The 15585-nt window shown below is 36.3% G+C and overlaps 1 protein-coding gene across 1 annotated transcript in view; it reads right to left on the bottom strand.

Annotated features, from left to right (window-relative positions):
* The window catches only part of LOC150077760 (MKRN2 opposite strand protein-like), a 31210-nt gene that overhangs the window by 3642 nt on the left and 11983 nt on the right, over positions 1–15585 (bottom strand). Inside the window, exon 3 of the mRNA XM_090384946.1 lies at positions 4152–4317. Within this exon, the coding sequence (XP_090241072.1) occupies positions 4152–4317 (166 nt within the window). The remainder of the gene's footprint in view (positions 1–4151; positions 4318–15585) is intronic.

Raw genomic sequence — 15585 nt, 5'->3', positions numbered from 1 at the left:
AAAAATTTTATTTGCTTTCAACTACTGCAATACGATATAACCCCACAGCTCTATAATAAATAAACTTTTTAATTTCAGATTGGTTTCCCTGTTGTGGGGGGGGAGCTTTAATGCACTTCATTTTGATAATATATCTAGTCCTTGAAAAACAGTGTTTAAAAATTTCACCTTTACGTTTTATGTGAAAAAATTCAAAGCTAAAGTTAAATAAAAGAAAAATAGACAAAATATCAATGACAACAAAATTGGTCCAATTTTCCGACTCCAAAAAAAAAAAAAAAAAAAAGGCAATAAAAAGCTCTTCAATGGAAATGCCTACTGCTTGGCTCAACGATAACAAGCCATTTGTTGCTAGTAGTGTCTGCCTGTGAAACAATGCCTCACTTTGTAAACCTTGGTCCCTGATGCTGTCACAGACATTTCTCAGGTATGACAAGCTGAGCTTCCCACATGGGAGCCTAAAAGGCTGATATAACTGCTATTCAGGTGACACTTGAACTTGAGTCAAGTGGGCCAAACTTGGGTGAAGTTCAGTCATTCAGAAAAAATCAAATCCACATCTACACCACACTGGGAACTGCCACCCCTCTGTGTTACCATGCAATACTAGGTGGTAGATAACTCTCATCAACAAGTGAAATACCACCAGTTTGCTTATTGGAGGCTTGAAGTGGCGAAACATGTTTAGTCTCCAGAGCAAAGCTATGGACCCCCAATCTCGTCTTAGATCACGCAGGAATGATTGATGTCTTTTGAGGTTACAAGGAGCATTGTAGCAACATCTAATCTTCCTTACACTGAGGGAACAGCTCCAAATGGCATTTGGCCACTAGATGATCCACTGAGCTGAACTGAACTTATTGGTAACTCTAAGAGGCATCCAGATTAGCTAATGTATAATCTTGCTGACTCCATTCTGTCAGATAGTGACTGGAGGGAGTCCAAGTAGTGTGTATGCACAGGGAGGGGGGGGGGTATCATTGAGGTCATGTTACACTGAGGGAACAGCTCCAAATGGCATTTGGCCACTAGATGATCCACTGAGCTGAACTGAACTTATTGGTAACTCTAGAAGGCATCCAGATTAGCTAATGTATAATCTTGCTGACTCCATTCTGTCAGATAGTGACTGGAGGGAGTCCAAGTAGTGTGTATGCACAGGGAGGGGGGGGGTATCATTGAGGTCATGTTACGTCAAGGAGCAGGGTATATTCTTGCTGTGTGTATATGCCATATCCAAAGTTTATATTACTTCTTATAACATGTCCTCCTCACCTTTTCTTATTACTGAATACATCATGCATAGTTAAACTAATAGCGCAAAATTATCTGTAAAAATATGTAAGGTCCAAACACTTCCTCGTTCGTTTCACAAATATATGCAGTCTCAGATCCAATATCTCGATTGTTGTCCATTTCCACTTACAGTCTGTCATACCACACATACTTTTTCTGACAGAATCCCAGTTATTGGTTGATTCAACCACTGCTCATCTCAGTTATCCAAATTATTTGCTGTATGATTCTTTTCACTTCAAAGATGGTACTTGTGCATAATGTCACGCAAAGTATCCTTCTGCTTATGTTTGACAACGTTCGATTGACAGACAAGATCACATATCTATATTAATGATGACTCTGACTTCAAATCTCTCCTGGCATAAGCACATCATAAATATTGCTTCCTCTGCATCTAATAAACTGGGTTTTCTCTTTCACTCTTGGCATTATTTTCCTCCTAAACAGCTATTCACTCTGTACAAATCGCAAAGCCATCCTGTCACGGAATAACTTCTCTCAGGCTTCATTTAAACTCTAAATGAGTGTATAATTATTTTTGGGTTATTATTGCCCAAAAATAATTCTACACTCATAAATAATTTTGACCATCTGTAAAGCTTATTCAAGTTGTTCTGAAAGAGCACTGTTCATTAACAACTCTCTTAGTATTTCTGTATACAGATTGAACATCATGCCCTTTATTAATTTATTAATGTAATTAAGAAACAACAGTAGTCATAGCACCAGTCACTGAGGCAGGGATGGTTCTCTGGAGGAGGGGGGATATCCATAGGCTATCCATATGGCATATATTGTAGCCAAAGCACTGGATATTACAGTTGTTGCTATGCACTGATTGGAGGAATGAATGGGCAATATAGTGGATGCACTGAAATAAAATGCTCTTAGTTTGTGCTTAAATCATTGCTTTTTTTTTTTTTTTTATTAATAAATCACACATTATCATTTGTTAATGCATCTGAAATGTAATCAATTGCTTACATTAACTTATTCTCCTCTGTCACTACTCTCATCAGTTCATCTGACATCCATTTAGGTCTAAATCTCAAACAAATCTCTTTGTAGGTATAAAAACCTTAGTAGCTTCAATGATTACCTCCTTCAATGCATCCCTCAGAATTTGTAGTTGATAACATCAGTCAAGTCCTACTAAAGGAATTCAAAAAATTGTCTATAACCACTGTAGTCACCATTATGAAAGCAAAATTCATTCCCTTCTTCCTTGACAGTTATCTTTAAGTAGATCCCACATCAATATATTATGATCACTTACACTTAGTGGTTCCTTTATCAGGATACTCATGTATGGGGAGTCACTGCTGATAATCAGATCAAGATAGCTTTGTCTTGCTGCTTCATTAACATGCTGGTGTGGAAAACAGTCATCCAATAAATCCGGAAAACCCTTGCTACTGTGTAAGTAACCAATGCACAAGTTCCAATCAGTATATGTAAAATTAAAATCTTCCATTATAAGACATGCTTTGATTTTCTAGGCCACTGTTTGTCAGTATAGTTTTTCATTATACTCATCAGTTATTTGGCCTATAACATACTCCTACTCTCATTTTTGTTTTCCCAATGCTTATGACTAATTGATTCAATATTACTCTTTAACTCAGTACAGTGTCTTACATTCTATGTGCTTCTTGACCAAGAGCATAACTGCAATCCCTCCTGCCCTTATCTATACACCTTGTACTCACCATATTAAAATTCTGGATCCTTTATGCCTGCATGGCACCATGTCTCCAATAACCCTAATGCATGCATTTGATTACCTAACCAACACTTCAAATTCATCAAATTTGCTTACCATATTCCTATCACTCACGTACGTGCACATATACATACATCTGCTTCTGCTCTTAGTAACTGTAACACAACCTATATATTTGCTTGTCCCATGAGAACCCCTGGAATGCCTTGTAATTCCCAACAGAAGCAGCACAAGAATCATTTTCACATCTGATTGCAAGTACTGTTAATATATTAGTCTGAGCATCCTGCTCCCCCAAAACTAGCAGCTTTTTTAACCCATTTAACACTGCCTTGATAGATTATCAAATATTCTTGCACCCACCCTTCTATTTAATTGTATCCCATCCCTGTAAAAATAGCCCCCTCTTTTAATAAGCACAGAATATGCTTAGAAATATTGTACCCCACGAGCTTGTCTCGGTTTCTTCAGGCCAAAGACTCTCACATCATGTATTCTTTCCTGACATATCTTGGCAGAATTGCAGACACTTTCAAATTTAATAATCCTATTTATCTTGGCACTAGTTATCTTCTTTATGATTATACCGAACAATGTATCTCACAAAGGTCAATTAACCTTTTCTAATTATCTGTCATGCTATCCTTAACAATGGCACTGAATTAACAGTGACAATGCCACTGACTTCATTCTCCACAACAACTGGGGATTATGAAAAAGCTGGAGTAACTCACAGGAAAGTGATACCTTCTCATGAGTCACTCCATCTTTTTCAGCCACACAACATGCAAATCAGTCTATGAACACACCATAAGAAATGGTGCATTATAAACGTTGTACCTGCAGTGACAAAAACCTAACTAAGCAGCTAATGATCAATGTCAAAATACAAAGTGCTTCATATTATCCAATGTTTGAATAACCAAGGTTTTCCTGGTTGGATTTTTCTAGGAAGATGAAAACTGTTAGTGCAATACAATAGCAACTAGAAGGAGAAAAGAAATTGACAGAATTTAATATGAAAATGTAAAATCAAAGTTTAATTCAAAATGAGAAATAGCTATAAATTACTAAAGAAATTTTATCTATCCATTTATAAATGGATAAAAGATTGCAAGTGATAACTTACTTTTCTGGCTGAAACCTCTCTTGCTGTACGACAATATCCAGAGTATAATCCCAGAACTCTTTCCACATCAAATCCACCTTTGATGACACTGGAATAACTAAACATTCATTCCATTCTTGTCCTTGAGTGACCTTCTGACCCTCAGTAACAAATTCATAAACCATGCCTAAATGAATCATTATGTAAATCAAATAAATTGAAAATTAATCACCAAATCAGTTTATTAGCTATAAAGGTTTAATACAAGTTACACTGAAATTACTCAGGGTGATTAGGCAGGCAAAGGCAGATGAGAAATCCTTGGCAAAGGATGTAAAGAAAAACAGAGTTTTTTTATGTAAACTCTACCTATGTAAACTGTAGAAGGAAAGGGATTAATCAAATTGGTCCACTGGATATTGATGGTTCAACTGTTGATGATCCTGCTCAGCTGGGTAACAAACTAAATGAGTATTTTGCATCTACATTCACCCATGAGGAGTTATTCAGGAAGGGGAATGCCAGAGGTGAGTTAAACTCTAGCAGTGAGCTAGATGATTTTGTAATAACTGGAGGAAAGTGGAGGAAAAATTGTTGAAGATAAACATAAAAAAGACACCCAGGGTGGATGGGATCTATCCAGCTATATTAAAGGAGTCAGCAAAGGAAGTAAGCAAACCCTTAGCCATAATTATGAGCGCTTACTTGGACTCAGGGGAGGTACCCACAGACTGGAGATGTGCAAATGTTACCCCAATTCAGAAATGAGGATCAACGGCCGACACAAGTAATTATAGACCTGTGAGTTTAACTTCTGTTCCAGGAAAATTAATGAAGGCACTCGTTAAAGAAGCACTGCAGGATCATCTAGACAAGACTTCAGTTATAGCTGGGACACAGCATGGTTTTGTTAAGGGAAAGTCTTGTCCGACCAATTTGATTAGATACTATGATGTGGTCACAAAGGAACTGGATGCAGGGAATAACTTTGATATCATATATTTGGATCTTAGAAAGGCTTTTGATACTGTTGCACATGGAAGACTGCCGAACAAATTGGAGCAGTGTGGCACTGGAGGCAAATTGCTGCTATGGATAAAGGGATGGTTGAGTGGGAGAAGACAGTGGTAATCAATGGACACTGCTCATTGTGGACTAATGTTATTAGTGGAGTCGCTCAGGGTTCAGTGTTGGGTCCATTGTTGTTTTCTGTATTTATAAATGATATTGATGATGGTATATCAAGCTTAATGTCCAAGTTTGCAGATGATACGAAGGTTGGCAGGGTTGTTAAGGACACTAATGACACTACACTGCTGCAACAGGATCTAGATAGAAAAGTTGAGCAGATGGGCTGAGAGGTGGCAAATGAAGTTGACAAATGTAAAGTACTACATATGGGAAGCAGTAACCCCAGAGTAATGTATCAACTTTGTGGTACTACACTGACAGTGGTAGAGAACGAAAAGGACCTGGGGGTAATTGTGCAGGCAGATATGAAGTTTTCTGAGCAGTGCAGATGGTCTGCAAGAGTAGCTCGGTATCTTGTCAATGATACACAGGAATTTTTCTAGCAGAGATAAGGAGGTGATTATCCTTGTATAAGGCAATGGTCAGGCTACACCTTGAGTACTGTATACAGGTCTGGAGGCTTCATTTTAAGAAGGATGTTGAGCTGTTGGAACAAGTACAAAGAAGGGCAACAACATTAGTGAATGGAACAAAGCGTTGCTCTTACAAAGAAAGGCTTAAATTTTGCAAATTACAGTGTCTGGAGACTAGACACCTACAAGGTGATCTGATAGAGGTGTATAAGGCTTTGAATGGCTTGAGCATGCTCAATGCCGATGGGATTCTTCCTCTTGCTTGGAATAATCACCTGAGAGGGCATAAATTCAAATTGAGGAAGGACGGATGTCGGACAGACGTGCGAAAATTTGCCTTTAGCCAGCGGGCAGTTGGTTTGTGGAATAGACTTCCATCATTTGTTGAAGTTGATAGCCTAAACAAATTTAAGGCTCAGCTGGACAGGTATTTCGAACGAACGGAGGGGTGAAATGGGAGTAGTGGTTGTGCTTTTTTTTTTGGCTGATGCTGAATAAGCTTGCTTTCTTGCATCATTTGCCTCTATTAATGCTAATGCTAATAGCTGAAAGCAAAGTGGAGGAGAAATTGAAGTTAAACATAAGAAAAGCACCTGGGGTGGATGGGATCTATCCAGTTATATTAAAGGAGGCGGAAAAGCAACTAAGCAAACCCTTAGCCATAATTATGAGAGCGTCCTTGGACTCATGGGAGTTTCCCACTGACTGGAGATGTGCAAATGTATCCCCAATTCACAAAGGGGGATCGAAGGGTGACACGAGTAATTACAGACCAGTTAGTTTAACTTCTGTTCCTGGTAAAATAATGGAGTCACTGGTTAAAGATGCATTGCAGGATCATCTAGACAAGACTGCAGCAATAATTCAGACACAGCATGGGTGTGTTAAGGGAAAGTCTTGTCTGACAAATTGGATAGGATATTATGATGTGGTTACAAAGGAACTGGATGCAAAAAATAATTTTGATATCATATATTTGGATTTCAGGAAAGCTTTTGACACTGTTGCGCATGGAAGACTATTGTTCAAATTGGAGCAGAATGGTATTAAGGGCAAGTTGCTACAATGGATAAAAGGATGGTTAAGTGGGAGAAGACAGAGGGTGGTAATCAATGGGTGCTGCTCTTCTTAGACTAATGTTATTAGTGGGGTCCCACAGGGTTTGGTGTTAGGTCCACTGTTGTTTTGTATATTTATCAATGATATTGATGAAGGTATATCAGGCTTAATGTCGAAGTTTGCAGATGATACAAAGGTTGGCAGGGTTTTTAATGACAGTAATGGCAGTGTGCTACTGCAACAGGATCTGGATAATTTGGGCAGATGGGCTAAGAAGTGGCAACTGAAGTTTAACCTTGACAAATGCAAAGTACTGCATATGGGTAGAAGTAACCCCAGAGAAACGTACCAACTGTGTGGTACTACACTTAAGGTGGTAGAAAATGAAAAAGACCTGGGAGTAATTGTGCAGGCAGATATGAAGTTTTCTGAGCAATGCAGACAGGCTGCCAGGGCAGGTCATGGGGTTTTGTCAATGATATATAGGAATTTTGCTAGCAGGGAAAAGGAGGTGATTATCCCTCTGTATAAGGCAATGGTCAGGCCACGCCTTGAGTACTGCGTACAGGTCTGGAGGCCTCATTTTAGGAAGGATGTAGATTTGCTTGAGCGTGTACAGAGAAGGGCAACAAGATTGGTGAGGGGAATGAAGGGATCCTCTTATCAAGAGAGGCTTAAGTTCTGCAAATTGCCAAATTGCAGTGGCTGGAGACTAGGCACCTGCGCGGTGATCTGATTGAAGTGTATAAGGCCTTGAATGGGTTCAGCACGCTGAATTCTGATGGGATCCTTCCACTTGTTCAGATTATGAACCTAAGGGGGCATAAATTCAAATTAAGAAAGGACAGATGTAGAATAGATGTGCGGAAATTTGCCTTTAGCCAGCGGGTGGTTAATTGCTGGAACAAACTTCCATCTGTCGTTGTGGAAGTTGATAGGTTGAATAAATTTAAGGAGGCACTGGACAGGCATTTGGAGGGCATGGTGTGATTTTTTTTTTTTTTTTTTTTTGGCTGATGCTGCATAAGCTCATACATTTGCTTTCTTGCATCACATGCCACTACTACTACTACTACTCAGCCATTCCCATTATCAAATTAAAATCCAGTTTTAAAATTTTCCAATATGAAGGCCTACCCATAGAATGGTTCCGCTGGCATTCCAATCTCCAAGTATTAAATACCAAATTACCTTACAACATTGCACCGGCATGGAATCTCATGCACCTGAGATTTCCACATGTAACCAGGAGAATCATGGGAACTTTACTTTTTAAATACACGTGTTCACTCTCAACCCATCATTGCCAACTGAAGACGTAGATAACGAAAGCCACTTGTTATGGCTATTGGCCTCCAGTATTAACCATTTATTTTCAACTTTAATATTGACAACCAAGGACGAAGACGTGCACTTCTACTTCCTTGCGCATTTTAACTTCTGTTTTAAACCCAAACTTACTTACTCCCAATTTAAATTAAAATTATCATCCACCCTATTCAAACATCAATTGCAGATTATAAAAAAAGGTGAGTACCATAATAAATTAAGCTATGCTATCATATCAAGTCAATTATAAATGGTATTTTAAGAAATCTACAATTATCGAATTACTTAGTGCTCCACTATAATCTGCAATAAACCAATATTATTTACTACTACACAATGTATAACATGCCAATATGTAATTTTGTGATCTCACTGTTCATATAGCCAGTTACCAACAGTGCAAGATCACAAAATCACACTATTAGATCAGCCCGCAAACTAAGCAAGGCTTACATTCAATAGTATTTCTATAAATATGCAGGAATCCAAGCATACAATATCAGTCATACAGATGGATTACAGAAAGTTTGCAACTCAGTAGTTCAGTGAATGCATTGTTAGCAACTCACAATTTGTTGTACCTTCACACTCAGAAGACAAGTGTAGAATTATTACATGATTATAGCATTTTTAAGAATACAGTTTAAATTCAAGGCTCAGGGTGGATGACAGAATGCCAGTCTAGTTTGTCACATGCTTCAGTAATGGCATGTATACACCTTGATAGCCCTCTGCACATATTATCCTGATGAGAAATCCATTCATAAAATTTAATTTCAAGAGATATTTAGATTAAAAAAAAGTACCTAAAACAACAGTTATTAGTAATGATTTCTGAAACTAGATGGTATTAAGAATGGGAAAGTGATTAATAATCAGTACCAAGCAATTTCCTTCAGCATGGCTTCAGCAAAGCAGTCATTCTGAAAGGATAGTAAAAAAAAAAGTGGCAGCTTTGTTTTAATGGGACAAAATGCAAGGCCTCATACTTGGGGAATAACAATCTCAAAATAACTTATACATTTGGTGGGACTGAATTAGCAGTAGAAGTGAGAGGGATTTTGGGATTAAGGAACAGGCAGACATGAACTGCCCATAGTAGGCCACAATGTCACTGTATAAAGGTAACCGTAAAACAGAACTTGAAATTCTGTGTCCAAGGATGGAGACTGCCTGAAAAAATTAGCTGGAAAAGGTCCAAAGATGGTATATACCTGCTTGGTAAGATCTGCAAAAGGATGCCCATATGAACAAAGACCTTGACCATGTAGGCTACAGAACTTGGTAACTAGGGTCCTTAGAAGGGACCTGATTGAGTACTATAAAGCTCTGAGGAGGAGGAGAGGTAAAATGAATAAAGGTGAAATTTTTACTGTTTTAAAGGATTCCAGAATTACTAAATTGATTTATTATTATTTATTATTATTTTCTAGGGGGCAATAATTCAAATTACAGGAGAAGAGGTTTATACTGGATCGTGCTCAGTTTTCTTTTAGCCAGGGAGTTGTTAATTACTGAGACAAGTTTGAGGCTTTCAGTGCTAAACCTCTTTTTAGTACTTTTAATTACTTTAAATTTTTTTATATTTTTGGCTGATACAGCCTTGGGTTTCCTTGCACCACATAGTTAATACTAAATAGTTAAAAAAAAAAAAAAAAAACTTGCATTGCAACCACCGCTTTCTTTTACAAGGTGCCACAGTTATATACTATGACATTAACACAAAGAACAGAAAGTAAAGAGTGATTCTGATATCACTTACTCAAACATTAGAGAAGCTTTTGATACAGTCCATATGAATGAAATATTAATGGAACATTATTACTACAGCTAAAAGCAGTGGTGGGCTATAGTGGGCTCACGAGAGCCCATTATTATTATTTTTGAAAATTTGCGAGCCCATTGTTGAAAAGATTTATTTTACAAATGAAATCCCGAATTCAATTATTAAGTGTACATAGCCAGAACTAACGTGGGGGTAAGCAGGGCCCCCATCATCAGCATTTTAATGACGCAATCGACCAGTTATGCATTTTAAAATTTCTTCATTTTTGATTTAATTACAGTCGGATCTCTGTTTAACAAACTTCTTTATAGCAAATTTTTTAAAATTCCTCTTGGTAATTACATTTAAAATAGTTTCTGTAGAACAAAGAAAATTTCCATATAACAAACGGATTACAAGAGACTTGTCTTTGTACACACTGTTCTCACCTCTGGCCTTTAGGCAATTTAAGCAGTCAGAAAGCACGAATTAAGGGTTAAAGGGATTACCATTCTGTAATGTTAGTGATGCCCGTAAAACCTATGCAGCTATCTATCCCACTTACCAAGAAGCTAGTTAATATGCTTTCCACAACCAGTCAGAAGATTAAGGAATATTCCTGACACTGATAATAGCCTCACTTCAACCTGTGTTTTTCCTTCCACTTTATTCTGGAATGCAGTCATCTGTTTTTAGGACAAGTGAGTTATTCACACCTTTCAGTAAATTTTTCCTAAGTTCACATGGTCACAGTAGCTGAATATCAGAATGATTCTGATAGTGGATAGTACTCAAAGAACTAGTGACAGTAGTGATGGGGGGGGGGGGGCTAAGATATTAAATAAACTGTCCAAAGATGAAATATTGGCAGATTTTGAAACTGTGTCAGGGCCTTAACCGTGAAGAAAATGTTCCAAAACAGAGCCATGCCGATGTCAAGGTGAATGAGGCTCGTGCCTCAGATTAAAAGCTGAAAGCTGCACCAAAAAAAGATTAAATAATTGCCAATGTTTTCGATTTTGTTTTGATTATTCCAATCCATTTATCATCTAGCTTTTGCAAGACAATCTTTTTGTGTACCAGAAATATTTTAAATAAGTCATTTTTCTTAATTTTTTTTTATATATTTTAGGGGAGGGTGCAATTTTTCATTCTTGAATCAGGTACTAAAATGGTTCGACACAACCTTGTTCCAAAATATAATGGCATACATTAAAAAAAAATGTATGTATTATATTATTATCCATATACAGTTGGTCGTCGACTTACGACCGACTTCTGTTCTGACTGACAGGTCGTAAGTCGATCTGGTCGTATGTCGGCCATATATTTATTAACAGTATTTTTTAACCTTTCTAATCTTTTTATCATCTTTATAATTTATTTTTATAATCTTTTAAATTTTTATCATCTTTTATTTTTCATTTTTAATACAGTAATGTTTTCATCTTTTACTTAGCGATACTGTACATACCTTCGTTTCTACGCCTAGGCTATCTCTCTCTCTGAGGATAAATTCAAATGTTCTCTACATTTTAATTGGTTTATTATTCATACTGTTTATAAAAAAACAAAACTACAATCTATAATTATATTGTACATAATGCGAAAAATAATACTGTATATAATGTACTGTAAACACAAAAATACAATCTAAAATTAATGTAAAAATTAATACAAATGAAATTTACATAATAAATTTTTAATCTTTGCTTGTGCTGGGTTGTGCATCGTCAGGGTCATGTTCTTGGGTTGAGGTAGGAGTTGTTTATTTATAAGAGACATTATGCAAAGCAAATCTTTTTTTAAAACGCTTAAACCACCCAGTACTAGCCTGAAAATCTTCTGCGTAATCGTCTCCGGCGCGTGATTTTAAACTCTGAAACAAACTTCTAGCCTTTGCTTGCACTGTGTGAAGACTCATGGGTGTATTTTTTTGTATTAAATCTTCCATCCACACAAACAACAATTCTCCATTTCATGGATGGGTTCCTGTCGTTTTTTGGTTAAAATTGTAGACTTAATAGGTGTAGAACCTTTCACAGCTTCCCGAATTCTTTCTTTGTCCTTAAGTATTGTCGATACCGTGGAATGTGATAACTTCAAGTCACGTGCTATCGTATTCACTTTCTTTTCGCCTTCATACTGCTGGATAATTTTCATTTTACACTCTAAATCAATAGTTTTCCTTGACTTCTTAGCTGGCGTATATGTAGATGAAGGCATTTTCCTTTTACTAAACATTTTATGCGTATTTCAGTAGAATTTTAATTAATGCACCACACGCAACAGATGCTTGAAAGCGACTGGGTGTATGTACCTGGTGCTGTCCTCAGGCCTCCCGTCATCGATGTGCCTCATCACCTGGGTTATGGGTGTCCTCAGTAGTGACTTCCTGATTTATTAATTTATTTATTATTATTACTATTTTTTGTGGTCGTAAGTCGCATAGGTCGTAAGTCGACGACCAAGTGTAGTGCAAGGAAGCCTGAGGCTTGTGCTGCCCCAGCAAAAAAAAAATATCCAGCTCAGGACCCTGGGTGTACCAAGCCCATACCAGATGTGAGCCTCTGGGGTTAATATTACCAATGTCCAAAAAAAGTCTGTGTGATTTAAGGATGATTGCTAAAGAACTTGAAGTGGAAATTATAAAGGTCGGTCGTGTGTTCGGGTCAAGATGGACAGCTTGTGATGTAGCTTGTGGTTTGGAGGAATTATCCCACTCTGTGCAAACATTTTGAATCAGAAGTTAAATATTCGGGATTATTAAACCAACTTTTAAATCTGGAATTTCTTTCCAATTTAGCACTAACGATCGACTTCCTGCAGGAGCTCTCTTACCTTTCAGCAGCTTTACAAAGTCACAGCATCACTATAGTAAAAGCAGTTAAATTAATTATTCAAACTATAAATGCTATTGCTAACTTGAAAAGTTAGCAATAGCATTGATAGTTCGAATCATGAAGCTAAAATTGAGAGCATGCTGAAGAATCAAAATCAAAAGTAGGAACACATTTAAAAAATTACCATGTGACAAGTTATTAAACTGCATTGTTTTATCCTTAACAGATCGGTTATTAATGAAACAGAATAATTTTAAATAAAAAAAAATGATATCATTGACGACGAGGAACTGAAAGAAATTTTAAACACATGCTACCCAAAATTGTGGAATATGGGAGAACTTTGGTCTGCATGGCAAGAGGCATGAGGGCCATGGCATGAAAAATGAATAAGAAATTTAAGTTTTATAATGAAATGTGAAATAAAAATGAATGACTTTAGAGATTTTGTCAAAAACAATTTATCTTTAAAATCGAGTGAAATTCCCTTTACAATTAAAAAAGCCAGAAATATCCTTCAAACCAATTAGCAGTGCTGAAGCTGAGCAAACTTTCAGCATAAATAACATTGTAACCATAAAAAGAACATCTTTGACAATTAAACACATTGCAGATATGATTCATATATTTCATTAAACAGAGTAGTTAATAATGTCTCAATGCTGATGGGATTCTTCCTTTTGTTCAGAATAATCACCTGAGAGGGCATAAATTCAAATTGAGAATAGACAGATGTAGGATAGACGTGAGGAAATTTGCCTTTAGCCAGCGGGTGGTTGGTTGGTGGAATAGACTTCCATCCCTTATCGTGGAAGCTGATAGCCTAAATAAGTTTAAGGCTCAGCTGGACAGGTATTTCAAACGAACAGAGGGGTGAAGTGGAAGTGGTTATTTTTTATTTATTTATTATTATTATTATTTTTTTTTTTTGGCTGATGCTGCATAAGCTTGCTTTCTTGCATCAAACGCCTCTACTAATGCTAATGTAGTGATGCTGTCATTATCAAGTAATATTAATATCTCAACTGGAATTTCATCTGGGGTTACTATGGCTTTGCCTTTTTTTCTGTTGTTCTGATGGTATATTCCACTCCAAATTTCAATAAAGAGACCGTAATTTGTTTCGCCATTGGGTGATTTCTATTTTTGATCATCAAAGATGATTTTTAATTTATTTTTCTACCTTTTTCATCTAACAGACATTTGTTATCTACCTTTTTCATTACACAAGGTATTTTGAATCTCCGATAACTCTTGATTTCTTGTTTCTACGCAAGCGGGATAAATCATATTTATGCTATAATTCTTCAAGTTTAGCATATTTTTTCTATAGCCATTTTTCTCTGCTTCTTTGATTTTCTTTATGAACTCATCTATCAGTATTTTTTGTAAGTTTTTTATTTTTAAGTTTTTTAAACTTCCTTCTCTCTTCCATCATTTCTAAGATTTTGTCAGTCGTCCAGTTGTTTCTCATCAGTTTGCTTTTTTTTTTTAGCACATTTTGGCATCCTCTCATGTATGCTATTCCAATTAGCTTTTTGTAGAAGAATAAGAGAAATTTACCTCAATATCATACATAGAACACTTCTGTATGATACTCTCCAGAAATTAAAATGGATAAAAGATTAAGGCAAAATGATTATAGTAAAAAATCAATTAAAAACAAAAAAAAAAAAAAAAAAAAAAAAAATTAATTTAAAAAGTTCAACGTAAATTTTGAAAAACGATTTTCTTTTCTGAAGCTGACAGAGCTTTGACCGTATGTTATCACAGGAATAGAAATTACGGAGTATATGTAAGCTTGAATCTTAAACAGAGAGACTGTCTTCATGCATGCACGTTTACGTGGTAATTAATTGGTAAAAGACCACAAATAAGAGATTAGTTATGGATGGCAAATGTTAATAGAATTCTTATGAAATTTAATTTTGATGCTTTCTGCAATTAATAGTCTCATATAATTACATTGGACACCAAGTATTTTGGCTTTGTTAATAAAATAAAAATGTAGGTTTTTGTTAATGGCATGAAATGCTAATTCTGATGCTGCTGAACGAGAAGCACGAACTGAGGATGCATGCTGCTTTACCCAAACATTCAACGGAATCGCATTGAGTCTTCGTAAGACAAGTTGCAATCACTGCAAGAAATGTTGTATACCAAGTCATTTTTTGTTTCACGAAAGAGGAAAGGATTGAGTGATTGTTCAGTATAGCGTGTACTGGCCACAATCTTAAATTCAGTATCTTTAAAGAATTTGTTAAGCTGTTTGTGCCACTGTTCAACATATGGGACACAAATAAGGTATTTTTTGATGTTACTATTGTTGATTGGTGCAGTTTTTTGTATCCTATCCTTAGCTTGTACCCTAGTTTAGTTTATTGAATTTAAGAATCCGCTGATTAATATCTGTATTTCTGAATCTAAAGCAGATTCCATCGTTGAATATTTATAGGCATTGGGAAATGGATTAAAGATAAAATACCTTTTTTAGGTGAATGGGTAATAGCTGTTATAATGTATAAGCATACTGGTGTTTGTTGGTTTACGATAGATGTTAAATTGGATTTTATTCGTGCCCCAAGTAAGCGTGAAATTTAGAAAATTACACGACAGTATTTTTCCCTTTTCAATGTAAAATATCTTGAATAGTGCTACTATCAGTAATAACAAGAACATCATCTAAAAACCTCCCATAGTATGTGATATAGGGTAGAAAAGGCATCAAATGGATATGCTCAATCGTTGAGAGATAGACAGCCGATATTAAGCAGCTCAGACTCAATCCCATTGCCAAACTAAAAATTTGTTTGTATACTTTGTCTCGAAAGGTGATATAGTTGGCTTCAACTAAG

This window comes from Mastigoproctus giganteus, chromosome 11 (genome assembly GCF_048544385.1).
Source record: "Mastigoproctus giganteus isolate SK-2022 chromosome 11, ASM4854438v1, whole genome shotgun sequence".
Taxonomy (NCBI): domain Eukaryota; kingdom Metazoa; phylum Arthropoda; class Arachnida; order Uropygi; family Thelyphonidae; genus Mastigoproctus; species Mastigoproctus giganteus.
Note: the sequence above shows the minus strand (reverse complement) of the source record. Positions and strands in the feature narration are given on the sequence as shown.